The 22,916-nt window shown below is 35.1% G+C and overlaps 1 protein-coding gene across 15 annotated transcripts in view; it reads right to left on the bottom strand.

Moving 5' to 3' along the window:
- The window catches only part of LMBR1 (limb development membrane protein 1), a 173,386-nt gene that overhangs the window by 31,680 nt on the left and 118,790 nt on the right, over window positions 1-22,916 (bottom strand). For 13 of the 15 annotated variants that reach the window (XM_070516867.1, XM_044765659.2, XM_044765655.2 and 10 more), the window contains 6 exons: window positions 20,325-20,405; window positions 15,783-15,859; window positions 15,082-15,159; window positions 12,853-12,926; window positions 12,511-12,601; window positions 11,202-11,268 (listed from right to left, as the gene is read on the bottom strand). In XM_070516867.1, coding sequence (XP_070372968.1) covers window positions 11,202-11,268; window positions 12,511-12,601; window positions 12,853-12,926; window positions 15,082-15,159; window positions 15,783-15,859; window positions 20,325-20,405 — 468 coding nt within the window. The remainder of the gene's footprint in view (window positions 1-11,201; window positions 11,269-12,510; window positions 12,602-12,852; window positions 12,927-15,081; window positions 15,160-15,782; window positions 15,860-20,324; window positions 20,406-22,916) is intronic. The other 2 variants (XM_070516873.1, XM_044765656.2) reach the window with 1 other exon arrangement.

Here is a 22,916-nt window from a genome sequence, read left to right on the forward strand (position 1 = left end):
CTCAAGAAGGCTCTCATACCTGAAAAAAGAAAAAAGGGAGAAAGGGGACACAATCCACAGACTAGGGAGACCAATGGATAGAACCAGAACACGATAGCAAATATTCAACTATAGCATTAGGGTAAAAATAAGGAAACTACCAAAACAAGGACGATCTTAGCACTCTAACTACAAACTAATAAGACGAGTTGGAATAAAAAATGAAAATAATTATTTACAAGGGGAAGAGCAAAGGGTCTAAATCAGTATTGGTTGAGTAAGTAAGAGACCACCAGAGAATAGACTATATTATACACGAGATTCTAAATACAAACTTCAAGGTAGACACTAGAATAAAGTACAGAACAGAGTCACAAATCATAGATAAGGAAAAATCTAAGAAACCCAGCATAAGAAATTGCAGTATTAAATGGGTAGTCTAAAGCACACAGGAAAAGGAACACAGGAAAACAAGATAATGAGCGACAGATTGACAGCATTAAGTCCACATGCATCAATAATCACTCTCAATGTGAACGGATTGAACTCTCCAATAAAAAGACACAGAGTGGCAAAATGGATTAAAGAACAAGATCCAACAATTTGTCTCCAGGAAACACACCTCAGCCCCAAGGACAAACACAGACTCAGGGTGAAGGGGTGGAGGACAATACTTCAAGCAAATAGCAAGGAAAAAAAGGCAGGTGTTGCAATTCTCATATCAGACCAAGTGGATTTCAAAATAAGACAGGTAAAGAGAGACACAGAGGGACAATATATAATGATCAAAGGGACACTTCGTCAAGAAGAAATAACGCTTATATCTATGCACCCAACACAGGAGCACCAAGATTCATAAAGCAACTATTAACAGACCTAAAGGAAGATGTTAAAAACAACACAATAATAGTAGGGGACCTCAACACCCCACTCACATCAATGGACAGATCATCCAGACAGAAAATCAACAAGGAAATAGTGGAGCTAAATGAAAAACTAAAACAATTGGACTTAATAGACATATATAGATCACTCCACCCTAAAGGAGCTGAATACACATTCTTCTCAAGTGCACATGGAACATTCTCTAGGATAGACCATATGTTGGGAAACAAGGCAAGCCTCTACAAATTTAAAAAAATTGAAATAATAACAAGCATCTTCTCAGATCATAGTGCTATAAAGCTAGAAATTAATTGCAAGAAAAAAGCTGAGAAAGGCACAAGGACGTGGAGACTAAACAATATGCTATTGAACAAGCAATGGATCATTGAAGAAATTAAAGAAGAAATAAAAAAATACCTGGAAACAAATGAAAATGATAGCATGCCATACCAACTCATATGGGATACAGCAAAAGCTGTATTAAGAGGAAAGTTCATCGCAATACAGGTTCATCTTAACAAACAAGAAAAATCCCAAATAAGCAACCTTAAAGCATACCTAACCGAACTAGAAAAAAAAGAACAAATGAAGCCCAAAGTCAGCAGAAGGAGAGAAATAATAAAAATCAGAGCAGAAATAAATACTATTGAAACGAAAAAGGCAGTAGAAAGGATCAATGAGACAAAGAGCTGGTTTTTTGAGAAGATTAATAAAATTGACAAACCACTAGCCAGACTTACAAAGAAAAACAGGGAGAAAGCTCAAATAAACAAGATCAGAAATGAGCGAGGAGAAATAAGAACAGACTCTGCAGAAATACAACAGATTATAAGAGAATACTACAAAAAACTATATGCCAAGAGAATGGATAACCTAGAGGAAATGGATAAATTCTTGAACTCCTACAATCTCCCAAAGCTCACTCAAGAAGAGGCAGACAATTTGAACAGACCAATCACAAGGAAAGAGATTGAAACAGCAATCAAAAACATCCCAAAGAATAAAACCCCAGGACCAGATGGCTTTCCTGGGGAATTCTACCAAACTTTCAGAGAGGATTTAATACCTATCCTTTTCAAGCTATTCCAAAAAATTAGGGAAGATGGAACACTTCCTAACACATTCTATGAGGCCAACATCACGCTGATACCAAAACCTGACAAGGACACCATGAAAAAAGAGAACTCCAGGCCAATATCACTGATGAACATAGATGCAAAAATTCTAAACAAAATTTTGGCAACCCGAATTCAGCAATTCATCAAAAGAATCATACATCAGGATCAGGTGGGATTCATACCAGGGACACAGGGATGGTTCAACATCCGCAAATCAATCAACGTGACACACCACATCAACAAACTGAGGAATAAAAACCATATGATCGTCTCAATAGATGCAGAGAAGGCATTTGAGAAGATCCAACAGCCATTTATGATAAAAACTCTGAACAAAATGGGCATAGAAGGAAACTACCTCAACATAATAAAGGCCATATACGACAAACCCATAGCCAACATCATACTCAATGGGCAAAAACTGAACCCCATCCCCCTGAAAAGAGGAACGAGACAAGGATACCCTCTATCACCACTCTTATTTAACATAGTACTGGAAGTCCTGGCCAGAGCAATCAGGCAAGAAAAAGGAATAAAAGGAATCCAAATAGGGAGGGAAGAAGTGAAACTCTCGCTGTTTGCAGGCGACATGATCTTATATATAGAAAACCCCAAAGAATCCATTGGAAAACTGTTAGAAGTAATCAACAACTACAGCAAAGTTGCAGGGTATAAAATCAATTTGCATAAATCAGTAGCATTTCTATACTCCAGTAATGAACTAACAGAAAAAGAACTCAAGAACACAATACCATTCACAATCACAACAAAAAGAATAAAATACCTTGGGGTAAATTTAACTAAGGAAGTGAAGGACCTATATAATGAAAATTACAAGGCCTTTCTGAGAGAATTGGATGACGACATAAGGAGATGGAAAGACATTCCACGTACATGGATTGGAAGAATAAACATAGTTAAAATGTCCGTTCTACCTAAAGCAATCTACAGATTCAACGCCATCCCAATCAGAATCCCAATGACATTCTTTACAGAATTAGAACAAAGAATCCTAAAATTCACATGGAGCAACAAAAGACCCCGAATTGCTAAAGCAATCCTGAGAAAAAAAAACAAAACGGGAGGCATCACAATCCCTGACTTCAAAACATACTACAAAGCTACAGTAATCAAAACAGCATGGTACTGGTACAAAAACAGGTGCACAGATCAATGGAACAGAATTGAAAGCCCAGAAATAAAACCACACATCTATGGACAGCTTATCTTTGACAAAGGAGCTCAGGGCATACAATGGAGAAAAGAAAGTCTTTTCAACAAATGGTGCTGGGAAAACTGGAAAGCCACATGTAAAAGAATGAAAATTGACCATTCTTTTTCACCATTCACCAAAATAAACTCAAAATGGATCAAAGACCTAAAGGTGAGACCTGAAACCATAAGGCTTCTGGAAGAAAACGTAGGCAGTACGCTCTTTGACATCAGTATTAAAAGGATCTTTTCGGACATCATGCCTTCTCAGAGAAGGGAAACAATAGAAAGAATAAACAAATGGGAGTTCATCAGATTAAAGAGCTTCTTCAAGGCAAATGAAAACAGGATTGAAAGAAAAGAACAACCCACTAACTGGGAAAAAATATTTGCAAGTCATATATCTGACAAAGGCTTAATATCCTTAATATATAAAGAACTCTTGCAACTCAACCACAAAACATCAAACAACCCAATCAAAAAATGGGCTGGAGACATGAACAGACATTTCTCCAAAGAAGATATACTGATGGCCAATAGGCACATGAAAAGATGCTCATCATCGCTGATCATCAGGGAAATGCAAATCAAAACTACACTAAGATATCATCTTACACCCATTAGAATGACAAAAATATCTAAAACTAATAGCAACAAATGTTGGAGAGGTTGCGGAGAAAAAGGAACCCTCATACACTGCTGGTGGGAATGCAAACTGGTGCAGCCACTATGGAAAACAGTATGGAGATTCCTCAAAAAATTAAAAATAGAACTATCATACGATCCAGCCATCCCACTACTGGGTATTTATCCAAAGAGCCTGAAGTCAGCAATCCCAAAAGCCCTGTGCACCCCAATGTTTATTGCAGCACTGTTTACAATAGCCAAGACGTGGAAGCAACCTAAGTGCCCATCAACAGACGAATGGATAAAGAAGATGTGGTACATATATACAATGGAATACTACTCAGCTGCAAAACAGAACAAAATCATTCCATTTGCAATAACATGGATGGACCTTGAGAGAATTATGTTAAGTGAAATAAGCCAGCGAGAGAAAGATAATCTGTGTATGACTCCACTCATATGAGGAATTTAAAACTATGGACCAAGAACAGTTTAGTGGATACCAGGGGAAAGGTGGAGTCGGGGGTGGGCACAAAGGGTGAAGTGGTGCACCTACAACATGACTGACAAACATTAATGTACAATTGAAATTTCACAAGATTGTAACCTATCAATAACTCAATAAAAAAAAAAAAAAGAAACCCAAATCTTTAAAAAAAAAGAAAAAGCTTGACACACTTAAGGAATGGTTAAAGTAACTTTATCAATAAATTATGTGTGCTGGCATATCACACAAATGGCTGACATGAATAGCCATGGCTTTAGCCTAAGATTACCAAAGAGAATACATATATCTTATTATAAATTAAATGTTCTTTGATGAAACACTGGAATTCACACATTTTTTTCCCTCTGGACTCTCACAATGATTAGTTTAAATTATTATCTCGCTAGGTTTTCAAATTCCTTTCTCTACACTAGACTTCTGAAATAAATTTACCTAAGAAAGTGTCAAAAAATAAATGTGATTTAAAGAATATGAAATAATAAAATCGACAATAATTTTTAAACATCATTAATTTCAAGATTAATGTAAATAGGCTCACTGCCACTTGTTTTATTCATTGAAAAACAAAGCCATTCTAAAACCAAAGAGTGGTCCCACTTTTGGGGTGGAATGGAAGATGATGCCACTAAAGCAAAGACATTAACTTTTGACCAGTCTTACTGGGCAAGTAGATGTTGGTTAAATTACGTCAATTAGAAATATGTTTATTGACTTCATGCTCCAGCCAAGATGGAGTAAAAGAGACCAGATTTTACCTCACACTTGACTCAACCAAAAAACTGGACAAAATATCCAAACCATGATTTGCAAGATCCTGGACATCTAGCAATGAAGCTCAATGATGTTGAGAAATGAGAAACAGGCGAGCCGAGTCCTATGCCTGCCACAGTTCCTGCCTGTAGAGGGCTTCCAGGCACAGTGTGGAGAGGAACAGGGACAGGTCCAGCCATCTTGGTGAGTTGAAGAGATGCATCTGTAGCTTGGGGACAGCATGGTGGCTAGAGAGCTGCACAGGGTGGGAACACACACGGTGTGCAGAGGATGTCTCAAGTATTCAGCAGGGAACTACCAATGCATGCTTGCGGAAAACAATCAACCCCAAAATGACACAGATGATAGAATAAGTAGCGAGGACATTAAAAGAACTATAACTATATTCCTTATATTTCAGAAGTTAGAGGAAACATTGAACTTGTTAAGTAGAGACATGAAAGATGTAAAACAGACCTTTTACAGAGGAAAACTTCAATGTAAGATGTGAAAAATACACTAGATGGGATTAATGACAGATTAGAAACTGCAAAACAAGAGACCAGTAGACATGAAGACACATCAATAGAAACTATTCAAAATGAAATGAAGAAAGCAAAATAAAGCAAAAAAATGAATAGAGCACCAGTGAGCTATGAATTACTTTTAAATGGCTGATATGCTTGCGGTGCGAGTTCCTGAAGGAGAGGAAAGAGAGAATGGAAAAGAAAACATATTGGAAGAAATAATGGCTGAATATCTTCCAAATTTGATGAAAACTATATACCTATAGATCAAAAGAAGCTCAATGAACTCAACAAGAATCTGAAGAAAGCTATACCAAGGCACATTATAATTAAACAGCTTAAAATCAGTGATAAGAAGAAAAATCTTAAAAGCAGTCAAATAAAAAAGACAGATCACATAAGAACAAAGATAATGATCACAGAAGATTTCTTGTCAAAAACTATGCACATGAGAAGACAGTTAAGTAACATCTTTAAAAAACTGAAGGGGAAAAAAGTCAATCTAAAATTCTATGCCCAGCAAAAATATCTTTAAAAAATAAGGCAAAATAAAGACATTTCACAGACACAAAAGCTGAAAGAATCCATCACTAGCAGACCTGCATTACAAGGAATGTTAAAATAACGTCCTCCAGGCAGAGGGAAAATGGTATCAAAAGAAAATCTGGATCTACACAAAGAAATAAAGAGCAAACAGAAATGATTACCACGTGGGTAAATATGAACGACTTTTTAGTTTTAAATCTCTTTAAAAGATCATTAATGCAAAAATAAAAACAATGTATTATGGGATTTATAACATGTGTACAAGTAAAACATATGACAATAGCACAAAGTCCAGCAGGGAAGAAACAGAAGTATATTGTTGTAAGGGTCTTATACTCCAGTGCTGTAATAGCACATGAAGGTAGGCTGTGATAAACTAAAAATGTATACTACAAACCCTAAAAAAACTATTCAAATAACACAACAAAGAGTTACAGCAAATAAGCCAACAATGAAGATAAAATGAAATCATTTTTTAAAAATGCAATTTATTCAAAAGCATGAAAATAAAGAGGAAAAGGGGAACAAAGAAGAGATGAGACAAATGGAAAACAAATAGCAAGATGGTAGATTCAAAGATAATCCTATCAATAATCCATTCAATGTAAATGGTCTAAACATCCAAGTTCAAAGACAAGGATTAATAGATTGGATAAAAAAGCAAGACTCAACTCTACAATATCCACAAGAAATTGTGTCTTTCAATATAAACAGGTTAACAGTACAAGAATGGAAAAAAGCATACTATGTTAACCCTAATCAAAAGAGAGCTGAAACGGCTGTATTAATGTCACACAAAATAGATTTCAGAGCAAAGAATATTGCCAGGGATAAAAAATGTCTCCATCATTATCATAATTTTAAACGGGTGAATCCATTAAGAGGACACAGCAATCCTAAACATTCATGCATCTAATACTAGAGCTTCAAAATACATGAAGCAAAAACTGGCAAGACTTCAAGAAGAAATAAACAAATCTACAATTATAGTAGATTTCAAAACTTTTCTTTCAATAATTGATAAAACAAGTAGTTAGGAAATCAGTAAGGATTCAGAGAACTTGAGTAACATTACAAATCAAACTGCCCTGGCATTTATAGAATACTCCACCCTTACTAGAGTTTACTGTCTAGTTTAATTTGAACATTTTAATTAAATTTTTAAAAATTACATCTTAAGGCTCCTTCCAGCTAAATGATCCTAACTGGAATTATTTTCATACAAAAAACACTTTATAACAAACTAAAACTTAAGGTATTTGAACGTATGTCAACAGGTGGCTAAATTATTTAGATAATGCGTGGCCAACGTGACATTTTTGCAGACAGCACAATGTGCCCTGAAACCAGAGCAGTCTCAGAAGAACAGGACAAGTAGACAGTGGGAGGAGTAAGAGCACTTAGGAAGTGAGCACTAGTTACTCTCTTAACTCTTTTAGACATTTGACACTGAATACTTTTCTTTATTTTTAAAAATCCTAACTAGATATACAAATTTACTGTTCAGATATAAGAACAGTGTATTAGTCGAAATTTAATTAGTATCACTCATTTATTATTTTACGCAATATAACTGGATATAATTAAGTCACATATAAACTTTTTACTGAGAAATTTTCAACGTGGGCTTTGGAATTATTTTTACATCAATATCCAATTAGGAATATATATTATGATTTATACTTTTATTTCACATTTGTCATTTGTAAGCATTCCTGTTTCACACCGAGAACTGGAGAGGGAAGCCCAGGGTAAATACTAGTAGTACTTACAAACCCCAAATAAAGGCGTCTCCAAAAAGTACCAGTTTTTAAACAGGGCATTCATCAAGGAACAAAAGAGAACAATCCACTTTCTCTCCTGCAAGATGATGGACTATATGGGACCCAGATGAGAAATACATGGAAATACTAAAAATAAATTCAAGCTGATTTGAAAGGGTATTTCTGTTTTAATATCGTAAGCACATTTTTTAAAAATATCTGCAATTTGGGCCTTGCATAACTTATAAGTCACAGAAAAAACTTCAGGATGAAAAAAATAACTAGAAAAATAATTTTAAAATAGAAATTAGTAAAAGTATTGCAAAGTCTGTTGGTTGCAATCGAGAAAAATTTTCCCCCTCAGAAGATTTCAAATAAAGAATTATGCAAAAAATGTCAATCTCTCAGTTGTTTCTTGACTAAGCACAATAAAGAACATTTCAGCAATCATACAAAATCTATTCTTACAAAAAAATCTATTTTATTATCTATTTATTTATTATCTATTCTTAGAAAATTCATTGCTACCTTTAAACTACTTTATTATAGAAAAGTTCAAGCATCTATAGATAATTTATTAAGCTAGATCCTGTTCTATTTTCACCTTGTCAATCATCTCCCCTGGAGAGTCTATTAAACCAAACTGCAAATTGTTTACTAAAAATATGAACATCAAATCCCCAAAAATGTCAGATTCTTCAAAACTCAAGTATAAACAGGCAGCAAAACAATGTTTTGGAAATCATATCCACTGGCATGGCATTACTTTTAAAGGGCTTTAATAAGAATTTGAATAAAAATTATTAAGCACAGATTCTTCATGTATCCTATGGACAACCAAACCATCAATCTGTATCAATTATATTCGACTAAAAATACATGGTCAAAATTTTCCTCATAACCTAATTCCTTCCAGCAAGTGACAGGCTTATAAAATCTACTTACTGGTAATTTTTCAATTGGTATGAAATTTTCCATATTCAAACCTAAGAAGCTATTTCAAAGGAATTCTTTAATAAATGTGTCACACCACACGAGGCATTTAGGTCTAAAGCTATGGTTTATGCCTATGACGCAGCAACAACAGCAATTGGCACATTAAAAAAAAACCTCACAGAACACTTTCATTTTTGAAGCAAAAATATCACCAAATTAATTATTTTACACAGGATTCAATGTATTTTCAATTTACAATTAAAGTGATAATCATCACTAAAAATTATAATAGAAAAATTGTACATATACAGGTAAATTATGCTTTTTCTCATTACTTTATTCCACATTTAACTGTAAGTGATGGGCTGCTGCTGGTTGAATTCACGGGAGCAAATGAGAACAGCCAAAGGTCAGGATCTCCTTGTGAGAGGCAAGGAGAAAGAGGGAAAAATTTCACAGCCTGGAATTTGGTAGTTAAATACATCCTCTATTCTAGTCTTACAAGCTTTTCAGCTAGTAAACCAAAATCCTGTTACACACTAGGATAATATTCATGACAATTCTCTATATTTTATCTTCTTAGAATCAAAGACTCAATTCTAAAGGGTTAATAGAGGAATTACACAGTAACTCTCTAGTTTGCATTTCCCATAATACTAAAATAAAGCTTTTTCTTTTAGTCCAGAAATTTGCTTTTTTAATACTGTGAAAAGCCTCTATGAATCTGTTTAACGTATTTATTTCTTTTCATCTATTCAGTGCCACTGGGCATAACATGTAATGCAGTGCGTGTTGATATTTTGCAAAGCACCACATGACTCACTGTACCCTAATGCACTCCATTAATCCTGTTTGGACAGCTGGGTCCAGGCATTTGTTAGCTGCATTTTAATTGTTCCATCTTTCTTTTACATCTTTTTATTTATCTCTATGGCAAACTACTCAGGAATTTAATTTGTTGATCTTCAAAAAGCAAATTTTGCCATTAATTTGTTTTCTTTGTATTAAAACTACATTCAGCATGCAATTTTCTTCCATAAAATCAGTAAATATTACTATTAACAATTAATCTTAAATAACAGAGTACGGTGAGTTTCATAAATGATAAAATTGTAGAGTGGCTGTAATATCACAGAAATTACTTTTTGGACTGTCATAATACAAAGGATAACATTTAGCTACAAATCAAGTTACTAAAGTGCCCATTTTTGGCATTTTCCAAATCAGCCCGCCTTAATCAGATGTCAAACAATACAGGTCCTACAAGGCAGACACAAAAGAAAGAAGACCATGACGCACCCGAGCTTCGCGTTAGTCTGTCAACAGTGGCCCCTTTACAGTCACACTTAGATTTCACTGTTTATAAAAACATGAAATTCTCATAAGAATTATGAAGAGAACTATAAAGCTTATACTTTCTGAGCACAGCCTGCAGCCCTGCTGGCTGTGAGTCTTGAGTAAATAATGGCGGCATAAGAGCTAAAAGAAAAGCAACTCAAACTCACTAGCAGTTTTTGCTACGAGCAAGGTGCTGAGGTTGAAGGACGGGATTTTTCTCATCATTTGTGAACACCCTTAAGTTGAAATCTAAGTTTAGAAAACTGAACAGAACTGTCTAATGGGAATTTCTGTCGAAATAATATTTAGCCAAGAACTGAGAATACAGTCTGCAACAGTGCTTTATGAAAGATAAGAAAGCCAAATGAAGATTTATTCAACTATTTTAATGACAAAGTGGAAATGTTTTACTTTTAAAAGATAAGCACAATTCTCTGTAAATTGAAAAATTAAGAAAACTATATAAATGACAGGCAAGTAAAAAACTAAAGAACTAAAGGATGTCCTTTAAATCATTGTGTGCACTCAAAGATCTCACTGCTTTCAAGTCCATTTCATGGACACAAAGCAGCTTAAAATAAACTTTACAGATTTTCAATTTTTAAACCATACATTGAATTATACGTTTTTCAAAACATTTCATATAAGAAAAATTAGGTTAATATTTTCTAGACATTAAACATTTCTCTAAAAATCACAATTTCCTAACTACGGACTCAAAAGCTTAACTAATCAGTGGGGGGAAAAAAGAAGTCCATTGTTTGGAGAAGGAATGTTTTTAAGTATTTAGGAAAAAAAGGGTCTTTATTTGATAAAAGTACTCGTTTTGGTGCGGCCCTACATATAAATGCAGTATAGAAGTAAAGGTATAAAATAATGTGGGAGGAAACCTTATATTTCAAACGGTGATTTTTTTTGAAGAAGTTTAAAAACTAAAAGTCAAGGAAGAAGTTTAGAAAAGACATCTTAAAAAGGTATGGACTTCAAATGAAAAATTCTCATTTAAACTTACCCAGTGTTCTTGACATCACAGGCAGTGCAGAGCTCAAGACCAAGATTGACACACAATTCCCAATGATCTGTTATGAGAAATCAGAAAGAATATTGGGCAGTTAAACAACAGGGTGATAAATACAATCCACTCACATTCTGGGAAGTTCCTGTACATTCTAGTTACCTTTTGTATTTCGCTAACTTCTTACTGACACTATTCAATATAGAATTTAGAGAAAATAAGAAACTTTTTCTGTAAACATTTAAAGTTCTTATAAGTTCTAGAAGATATTTACAGTACCTGGCACAAATATACAGTTATAGAACACCTAAATTACACCTCAGACAATGTATTTTACATTATTGATTAATGGTGCCAATTTCAAATAAGTTTCCCTGTGAACTAAAAAAAGGATTAATACATCTAATACTTCTGACTCTATTTTTAAAGCCAGACTTCTGCTCAAGATACATAATATCTACTTCTCATATGTTTAACTATTATAAGATTTAATACCAAAAAGCTAGAAAGCCAAAACACTCAAATTCTAGTCATTCATTTCAATGTAACCTATGCATATCTTTCATATTAAATAAAAGGAGCTGAAAATATTAATTAACATGTATGATCATAAACTAGATGCTAATTATCTCAAGAAGTCATAGCATTTTATAGACAGACAGATAAGATAGATAAAATAACTTCTCCGTTTTAAAAGAGGCTGAAAATATGGAATATACAATAAAAAGAAAAGAAGTCAGCAGCTCTTATTAGTTACTCTTCATTGTCACCCTCTGGGAATATTCTACAAAGACGTCACTATACAAAATAACAGCCTTTGCTAATTCCGAAGCCAATGACATACTGTAGAAAGTCAAATTAGCCTCAGACTACAAAATGTTTCTGAATAAAACTCTTCCGTCTTGCTTTAATTATTCAAATTTGAAATACTTTGTCTCTACTACTTGTAGCAACCAAGTTCTTCAGATTTCAAACAAGCCCCCCAAGGACAGTTAGTGCAATCAAAGTTACTCATTAGCAATACGTTTTCTTTAGAGGAGAAAGAGTCCTTTCAGAAGCCTTCTACAGTTAGTTAACAAGCTGCAGTTCTGTGTATTTACAAGCGAATGGATGCCGTCCAAATTAAACAGAGCACATCCTTTTCCCACTCATTCAGCATTTTGAAAATCTTCCAGTTTGTGTTTATGCAACTTACAAACAAATACCTATCACGGCAAATAACCATTCAGGGCGATTACTAAATAAAACAGTTCGTTTGTCTTGGAAGGCAAAAAGGAGGCAGGGTCACCTAAAGACTTTACCTTACCTTTGTCATAGTTGTGTCATCCTTCTTGGGAATAAAGTTCCCAAAAAATCGGAGGCTATAGAAACCGACAACAGAGGACACCATAAGATAGCTGTGAGAATCAAGGAAAAACTCTCCACAGAATGGCAGTTTCCTCAAGTTCTCAGTAGTCTCCAAAGTCTTAAGGCCCCAAGGAAAAACAAAGCAAAACAAAACAAAACAAAACAAAAAGCCACTCGGAGTGCTTGAGGAAGACTGACTTGTTTTTTCTTCCAGGCAAGTGTCTTAGTAAATTACCTCTGTCCCAAAAAACTAGACAGAAAACTTGTTAACAGACCGAATGTTCAGTTAAAGAAAGGATACAAAATCAAAATGATTTCAAGTGCAGCTCCCACAAAACCAAAAGCAGAAAGAGAAGCATTTCCTATTCCAGGTCCCTGAGGGGAAAAAAACACTTTTCAGAATTCAATGACACCATTATATTTGGTTTCCCTAAAATTGTTGTTTCATAAATATTGGACAGTTGAAATTAGGAATGTTTAATACCCTGGAATAACATCTAGACTTTCGAAGGACAATAAAACATGTCACTACTGAGTGCATCAACTAATTCCAACCACACTAACAATTTTAACAAGCTTAAAACATTTCTGATTTATCTCAAATGTAATTTAAGTTACTTATCAAAATGATATGATGCTTGTTGTTAAATCCTGGATATTCTTGGAAGAAATTTTTTTAAAATATAATAGTACAACAGGAATAGAAGATTTAATTATCTGAGCTCTCAGGCAACCTAAAAAAATTATACAATTAAAGTAGGTCAAAAGTATGCTAAGCAGAGAAAGTGAATGTGCACATCCTGTTTCTAAACTTGAAAGTTTCCTTTCCCCAATCTTCCTCGGGAATTCAGACTTTTAAAAGATATAACTTAACTAACACAGATTCTTTAAAATGTAATGCTATAAAACTTTTTCCTAAACATTATACCTATTCTCAAAACGTATCTTTACCTAAAACTTAAAAAAACAAACAGAAAAAGTAATATTTATTAATCAGACTAGATAGGCAAAAAAACATTTCTTATTTAAGGAGGAACAATATTTTCAGAGGTTACTGATTAAATGAATTATCTGAATATGAACTACTACTTTACTATCAGTTTTGATTACGTGTAACAGAAATACTAGGATAATTAAGAATGTGTAGTCAGCCTAATAAAAAATAAACCAATAAACAATATCATACATATTATATACACATTCTAATGTAAGCGTAATAGAAAGTTTATTGACCAAGATGGAAAACGTTTTAGAAACATTCCCTGTCTCAAGAGAAGGCCTACAGGCAGGAGTAAGATCATCTGACTTCAGACAGTCATACAAGGAGCCTACAGGTACAAGCCCCTCTCTACTATGCACTAAGGGGATGGTACAGAAATGTACCATGGTGCTTGGGACTTACCCAGTGTGGAGTATGTGAAAATGGGTTAAAAATGGGTAGAAGGCAACACAGTAGGTGACTTCCTGTTCTATCAATGGATTTGGGTCTAAACGAAAGACAAAGACCAGGCTGTAGACAGAGGAGGACTGTTAATTACTGTTGCTGTCTGTCAGTGGAATGGGGCACCTGGAGCAAACAGGGAGGCTCACACTGGTGGACAGACAATGGCAGTAACAGATGGTACAAGGTCATGGAAGGGGGGGTGGGGGGCGGGGAGGACAGTTTAAACTGAGAATATGGCTAAAGGAATTAGCTTTTGAAAGAAGAGAGTATCTTCATCTTGGACTGAAGGGAAGGAATTAAGATAGATATTGGCTTTTTATATGAGAGAAAAGGTACAACATCTGGTTCAGAGAGACAAGTGGTATCAGAAGTCTGGAAGAGCTGAAGTCATTTCTATGAGGGAGGGGAAAGCTGCTGACTTAGAAAAATATAATGAAATGTCAAAACTTAAATGCCACTTTAAGTATCTGAAACTTTACAGAGATACCTAGAAAAAGTATGCCAAATATGGATATTTAGTGGTAACTATCTTATGGAGAATATATTCAAATAGGCTAATTGATGGAATTTAGTAAAATCATCAATTTTGAAACAAGAGAGAAAACTAAGTTAATTAATGAAAAGAGTACATCTGACTCTCCTCCAGTAACTGAACATTTTGCCTTAGTTTCATAAAAGGTGTCACTTTTAAAGCATGAGTCCCTACAACCACACATTTGGATGTTTTTCAAACCCAACGAATCCATCTAATAATAAACTCTTTATGTGTCACTATTTCACAGAGTATACATTTTCTTAAAGAATCACAAATATAAATTTCAGCAAAACAAAGATAAACTCTGATACGAAATATAAAAGGAAACTCTATACTTGATAAAAGGCCTGGCCAATCCAAAGTAAGAAATCAGAAACAAAAATCATGGCTTATAAACACTGTTTATGAAGGCTCATTGTATAAACAAATTCAAAGAACTTGAAGAATATACATGCAGAGAAGTGAATGTTTTAATCTACTTATTGAAACACTCAGGGTATCTACACAGAATACTTTTGGAAAAGAAAGGCATTTAAAGCGTTTTACTTTACCCTTGTTCCTTTTGGCATTGCTGTTTCATCAACCAACAGGCAAAGAATATTACAAGCCACCAAGAGGACTGAGATGGACTACAACACAAAAAGTAAGCTATCAGTTCTGAATTTCAAAGACATTAAAATCTAAGTAACCAACCAAATGTATGCTTCAGAATAGAAGAAAAGCAGTCAAGACCAAAATTATACATATAAATCTAAAGTAAACAGACTATCTACAAAGACTCCAGAATAAATTCTAAAAGATTCCACAAATTATTATAATTTCAAAGCTGTGACAAAAGCTAATAACATAGATCCATTTCCTAACTGATTTCAGCAACTGGAAACCCACAACTCAACAGATTTAAAAAGTTAAAATGTTATCAGAACTAATTTAATAATGTAATTTTCATATCCTATCACAGATTATGAAGCAGAGTATCTACAACACCCTGTCTCTTAATTTTCCATTAAACAGAAGAATGAATTTCCTGCTTTCATGAGGAAATAGATAATCTTGAGGACTTTTTAAAAATTACCACTAATTTCTGTTTTGGCTCTATTGAGTTTTTACAAATAAAGGCATAGATGGATTTTAATCCTGTGGAGAGAAAACCAGTTTACTTGAAACCATTTAGCTGAGGGAGTTGCCATATTCAAATGCTAAAGCAAATACAAAATAACTTCTTTCTTTAACTAGGCAAATAGAGTCTTACTGTCTCAATAAGGAGGAGAACCATGACAGCAGGATACACCAAGTTTCTTTCCCATGCTGAAGCCTTTTTTCGTCTCTCTATTAGAAGGAAAAACAAAATACAACAAAAGACTTCAGTAATTTCCAAAAATTCTGTCCAGATTCACATTTTCATTCCTTACTGCTCTACAGTATGTATTATTTTTTCGTAATTTCTTTTTGAAAAAACATAATTTTTAATTTTCCTCTACAAAATACAAAAATCAGAGTTTTAAAATCAGTTTGCTATACTAAACAGCTCAATCCTGTGATGTTTAAATTTTAGCTCTATAAAGACATTTCAATTGTTAATGAAAAATATTGTTAACACACGCTTACTCTGAAAATGTGGAAATATCTGTATTTGATATAGATTTGAATAAATAAAGTAACATGAGTAAAAACCCGTCTAATCCCATATCCCAAAGACAAACACCTCCAGTTTTCTGAAGGCTGGAAGCAAACTTCCACTTCTAGCTCCAAGGGTCTACCTCCTATCACCCAATCCTCATGCCATAAACAACTGGAAAAGATGGATCACACAATTTTTTTTAAAAAACCTGTATGAAGGTTATCAGAGAGCTCCCACGATGACCAAAATTGAGGGGCCAATATTCTGTGAAATAAATTGAACTGAGCCTCTGACTTGCACTACCTTTCCTTGCATGGCATTTTCCATATGCAACTGGCCTGGACCCACAAGTCTGAGAAATCAAGATGAAATCACCGGGTAAAAGAAAACGATGCTAAAACACAGCTTTCAGCAAACTCAAAGAGCCAGGGAGGCAAAAATCAGAGTTTGGAGCCAGCAAGGCAGCCAGAATTTAGGAGTCTATGATCACAGGGAAAAGGAAAGAGGAAAGAACTAAGCCTGACATGCAGCCACTTTGCCCTTCAAGGCATCAGTGGCTCAGAGGCTGAGAAGAGGAACAGAAGGTACTGCCAAGAGGCAGAGATGCGAAACAAAGCTTCATCAGGCTCACGTCTCTTGAGAGGCAGAAACCAGAGTTCAGGATGCACGAAGAAGATGGGGTCATAGACAACAACAAAACAACCATGCTTTTGGTTAGGACCAAGGAAAAGCTATACTCTAGGAGTAAGGCCAAACTGGAAACAGAGCAGCCCTCATAAAGACCAAAACCTAATCTCAAACAATCCAAGTGCAGACCGATTAAACTGACCTGTCCCCACTCCAACTGCCGACCCGAAGCAAAAGGAAATCGTCCCAAAAGAGAAGAAAACATCACCCAGAGTTTCCACAATTTTGCACAAGAAATGTCTGGCATTCAATCAAACATTACCAAGAGAGAGAACAAAGGAAAAAAAAACAATAGAAACACACTTTCAATTGATCCAGATATTGGACTTACCAGAAATAGCCCTTAAAATAGCTGATTAAAATGTTCAGTAAGATAACTGGCAAGATGGCAAATGTCACAATTTGAATCTAGAAAAATAATCAAATGGAAATTCTAGAACTGAAAAATACTGTAACCAAAATTAAGAGTTCAATAGATGTGTTTTTTGAGGAAGATTAGCCCTGAGCTAACATTTGCTGCCAGTCCTCCTCTTTTTGCTGAGGAAGACTGGCCCTGAGCTAACATCCGTGCCCATCTTCCTCTATTTTATACATGGGACGCCTGCCACAGCATAGCTCGACAAGCGTTGAGTATGTCCATGCCCAGAATCCAAACCAGTGAACCCCGAGCTGCCTAAGAGGAGCGTGCAAACTTAACTGCCACGCCACCAGGCCGGCCCCTTAATAGATAATTTTGACAACAATTATGACATAGCTGAAAAGACTGTGAAATCAAAGACAGATCAGTAGAAAATATCACAGAGCAAAGCACATAAATAAAAAAGGAGGGAAAATACAGAAAAGAATATAAGAGTAAAAGGTCTAGCATATCTGTACCCAGTGTGAGGAAATGAGAGAGAGCAGGTAGAAGCAAAATTTGAGGAGACAAAGGCCAACAATCTCCCAAATGGATGAAAGACAGTAAGCCACCCACTCATGCAGTGCCACAGTCTCAAGAAGGACAAATGAGAAGAAAACAGAACCTGAGCACACTGCGGTAACACTGCTAAACAAAGACAAAATGAAAATCTGAAAAGCCTTTCCAAAGGGCAACAATGTAACTTTTAACCAGAAACCAGAAGACACTGGAACAATATCTTTACAATGTTAAACTACCAAGTAAGAATTCTAAATTCTGTAAAACTACCCTACAAATGAGAAGGTAAAGCCAAAATGTTTTCAGATAAACAAAAATTGAGAGAATTCATTGCCAGCAAACCAGTACTAAATGAAATACTAACAGATGTTTTTCAAGCAGAAGCTAAAGGAACACAGGAAACACAAATCAGGGACATGAAAATTAAAACACCAATGAAAACTATTCCACATCCACTAAATTGGTAAAAACTTAGACGTCCAACATTGTCAATTATTGACAATGATGTGGAGGAACAGGAAGTCTTACTCCTGCCCAGCAGGAATGCAAAATAATACAACTACCGGGGAAAGTGGTTTGCCATTATCTCAAAAAAGCCGTACACGCACATACGCAATGAACTTGTAGGTATGTATCCTGAAAAAACACATGTACCAAGAGATATGTAGAAATGTCTATAGCAATATTATTCATAATAGAAAAAGACTGGAAATATATCAAACATCCATCAACAGCAGGATGAATAAAGCAACTTTAGGCAATATAATGTTGTTTACAAAAATTAAAATGAATGAACATACACGATTTTCAACAACATAATACTGAACTTGCACTCCTGAAGACAGAATTTAACAAAAGGGACCAGATTTACTGTCCAACCTGAAACAAGTAAGAAACAAAAAACACATGTACATGAAACAACATTTTTCAAGACACTGCACATCTGATCAATGAAGGACAATAATCTCTCAGACATGGGAAACAAACAATGCAAGCCCTGTGTTTGCCCCAGGTTACTGTCTTGAGTTTCCAGGCCATGGTGCAAGGAGGAGGAACCCAAGCAGAGCTCAGCTCAGCCCTTGAGTTGAGGACATGAAATGTGAGTCTGGGGAGACCAAGTCAGCTGGATTTTGCAGAGCAAAGTGCCTGAGAGGAGACTGCTACACAGAGAAAGAACTCCAAGCACCTGTAAAGGGTTACCTTGGAGTCCAGTAGGGTAATGATCAGCTCAGGAATGTGAGGAAACAACCCAAGGCTGAAGAGAGAACCACCCAAAAAAGATCAGAGATAACAGTATCCAATAATCACAAAGGGCCAAGAATAGTGCTGCTCCCACAAGACAGTACCAAAACCTCATAAATCACAGGATAAAGGACTCAGAAGGGTCTTGCCTCAGTAGTGGGGAACACTTCAGCCCTAGATGAAATGCTGCTCTGGTCCAGCCTAACAAGTCTTCAAAGCAAGACCTGATATTATTAAACTCTTTCTAAGTAACTCAACTGTATCCCACTTATAGCAACACAGGTGTCAGCGCCCAATAATGTAAGATTCACAATGTCTACTATCCAATCAAAAATTGCCAGGCATACAAAAAGGCACAGAAACACAACCAACGCTGAGGAGAAAAAGTCAATCAATTGAAAATTTCTGAGAGCTAACGTAGATGTTAGAATTAGCAGACAAAAACATTAAAAGTATTATTATAACTGTATTCCATTATTTTCAAAAAGGTGGAGGACATGAATCGAACATGTTAATTAGAGACACAGAAGATATAAAACAGGTCAAAATAGAATGTCTCAAGATAAAAACTGCAGTGTCCAAGAGAAAAATACACTAGATGGGATTAAAGGCAGACTAGACACTCAGAAGAAAAGATTAGTGAATGTGAAGACACAGCAATAGAAACTATCCAATATGAAACACACAGAGAAAAAACCAGGAAAATGAAGGACCATCCCTGAGCTATGGGGCACTGTCAAGTGGGCTAAGTTCACCTTCAGTGGACTCCACACGTAACTGGAGTCCCCGAAAAGGAGGGCACAGAGAGGAGAAGAAAATATATTCAAAGAAGTAATGGCCAAAAATTTTCCAAATTACATAAAAACTATAAATTCCCAGATCCAAGAGACTCAATGAACCCAAAGAATAAGAAACACAAAGAAAACTACTCTGAGGCACATCAAAATCAAATTGTTCAAAATCAGTGATAAAAAAAAAGTGTTCAAAATCAGGACATTTTAAAAACAGAGAAAAAAGACATACTAAAAGATAAGGATGACAGAAGATTAGCTGTCAGGAAATAAGGCACGTGAAAGACAGTGGAGCAACATCTTTGAACATCATCATCTGAAGTCATTTTGCACACATACAAAACAAACAAAAAAATGAGAATATATGCTTATCCTCTCCCCAAACTAAAAGACAGTCCTTATCAATGGCTTTGAACAGACCGAAAGCTTATAACATAAGCTAAAGATTTCAAAAATTTTTGAATGTTTCAGACTATAGTAAAGTCTTTAATAAGAAACCAAGACTAATACACAAGTCAAGAAAAAAATTTACAATACCTAATTTTGTCTTAAGAGTCTTTACATTTTCAAGTTCTTGTTCCAACTCCATTACATTATATTCCACCGCTGAAGACATTCCTATCGAAAGCAAAAATATTTTAGAAGTATAACAACAGAAACCCTACCAGCAGAGAACAGGTAGCCTCACATTTAACTAAAATATAAAATAACACATTACAAATCCTGATCATTAAGAATAAAAACAAATGCTGCTGCAATTCACAGAAAAGTATACCCGTTTCAGGGGCTGGCCCCGTGGCCGAGTGGTTAAGTTCGCGCGCTCCGCTGCAGGCGGCCCAGTGTTTCGTTGGTTCGAATCCTGGGCACGGACATGGCACTGCTCATCAAACCACGCTGAGGCAGCGTCCCACATACCACAACTAGAAGAACCCACAATGAAGAATATACAACTATGTACCGGGGGCTTTGGGGAGAAAAAGGGAAAAAAAATAAAATCTTTAAAAAAAAAAAAAAAGTATACCCGTTTCTTCACCACTTAAAACTTCCAAGTTCCTGCTGATTAAACACCATATGTTTCCTAGAAAATGTCTTACTTTGGTAAAATCCCTATTTAATCTATTATTAATTTTTATTAATTACAAAAGTTTCATGCACTTCTTATAGAAAGTGAAAAAAATCAAGATCTCCTCTTTTCCGTCCCTCCTCCCTCAAGTGGCAATTGTTAACAGCTTGGTTGATGCTTTCACACCTTTCTTCATATTCATGTACATATTCCCACATACATATATATATCACATATATGGTTTTTATTAAACATTTTGTAAGAATGGTTCAAATTATTTTACTACTCGCTTTCCTAGTCAATGATACATCCACATTGACAGATAGTGCAAACTCTTTAACAGCTGAATGATATTCCATGGTATGGATGTACTTCAATTTTATTCAGAATTATTCCATTTATTAATATTCAGGTTTTCCTCAATTTTTTTGCCACTATAAACAATGTTGCAATAAACATTTTAGTATACACATCCACGACATCCTGGTTCCCATAGAACAGATTCCCAAAATTCAGATTGCTGAGGTAAACAGTAAGTCTTGACAGTTTTAAGAGATATTTAAAGGTTATTTCCCCAAAAATATTATAATTTATTATAAGAAATTATTGTAATAATTTACATTTCTATCAATAGCTTTTGAAAGTACTTTCCAATATCTTCTCTAGTACTGATGATTATAACTCCTGAATTTTTCCCAAATATGAGTAAAAAATGTTTTCCTATTCTTAGTTTAACATGTATTTCCCTAAACTTGGTTAAGCATCTTTTCATATGTTTATTTATCACATGGATTTTCTCTATTCCTATTTTCTGCTTGTTTCTCTAATATTCTATTTGTATATCTCCATATTCTATTTTATCTGTTAAATTCTGAAATGGATAAATTTAAACCCCCCACTACAACTGTACTTTGACTGATCAAGCTCTCTCAGTTTTCAAGAGTTTTTCCATTATGTGTTTGTATTCGTCTGCTAAGTTTTTTGGGTTCCCATAAGACTGTTACACCTTCCTTATGAATCATACCTTTTATCATTACATAATGACCCTCTTTGTCTTTGATGCTTTTCAACTTCAATATTGTTTTGTGGACATTAAGTTCTACTTTTTTTGGTTTTTCCCTGTTTTACTTACTTACATATGAGACAAAAAAAGATTAAAATTAAAGGGATATATATATATATATATATATATATATATATCAGCTAAATCTTATTTGAGGTTTCACTTCTATCAGTTAGAGTTCATTGGTTATAAGCAACTGAAACTGACTCTGACTAGTTAAAAAGAAAAGGAATTCCTGAGAGAGACGGCATCAGCAGGAAACCTTCCAGGAAAGAAAGGAGAGAAACGAGGCAGTCGGGAGCTCCAAGTGGCAGCCACAGAGGGACAGTCTCCTCCCAGTGTCACAGCTGGGATGAATCAGTCTTAACTATTTTCAGTCTTTATATCACTTTGATCAAGAATAGAATTCCAGGGAGCAAGTGTCCTAATGGCCTAGCTTGGAGCCACAGGTCAATTCCTTGGCTGGGGGAGGCAGAGAACTTTGACAAGCAGTTCTACAGACCTGACTGAATAGGGGGAAACAGCAAGGCCAAATCAGGTGCTTTACTAGAAGAAAAGCAATAGGTGCTTGTAGCAAAAATTATAAATATGTGTTGAATACCCCAATCTGATAGGCTCTGTTCTTTAACAGTGGAATTCAGCCCATTTACATTTAGTAAAATACAGTATTTGCTTCCCTTGTATTTCTTGATTTTCTAGCTTTAGGTGTTAACTATTACCTTCCTACTACGGAAGATGAGGATTTAAGTCTGTAAGCCACACATCTTTTCATTCCTCCCTTTTCCCAGTATGGTCACACTGGTAATTTTGGTTGGATCAATATTCAAAGTCTACATTACTACAACAGAAATTCGATTCACTGCTTACTCAAGGAATAAACGATAATTAGCTTTCCTTTCTTCCATAACATTCTTCTTCCCACCTCTAGAATTAGTCATTTTTTTCATATGCTTAGTTTTCTACAGACTTATCACTAGTTCAAAGCCAAACTTTCCTCCCAAAT

The sequence above is a fragment of the Equus asinus genome, chromosome 1 (genome assembly GCF_041296235.1).
Source record: "Equus asinus isolate D_3611 breed Donkey chromosome 1, EquAss-T2T_v2, whole genome shotgun sequence".
NCBI classification, from domain to species: Eukaryota; Metazoa; Chordata; class Mammalia; order Perissodactyla; family Equidae; genus Equus; species Equus asinus.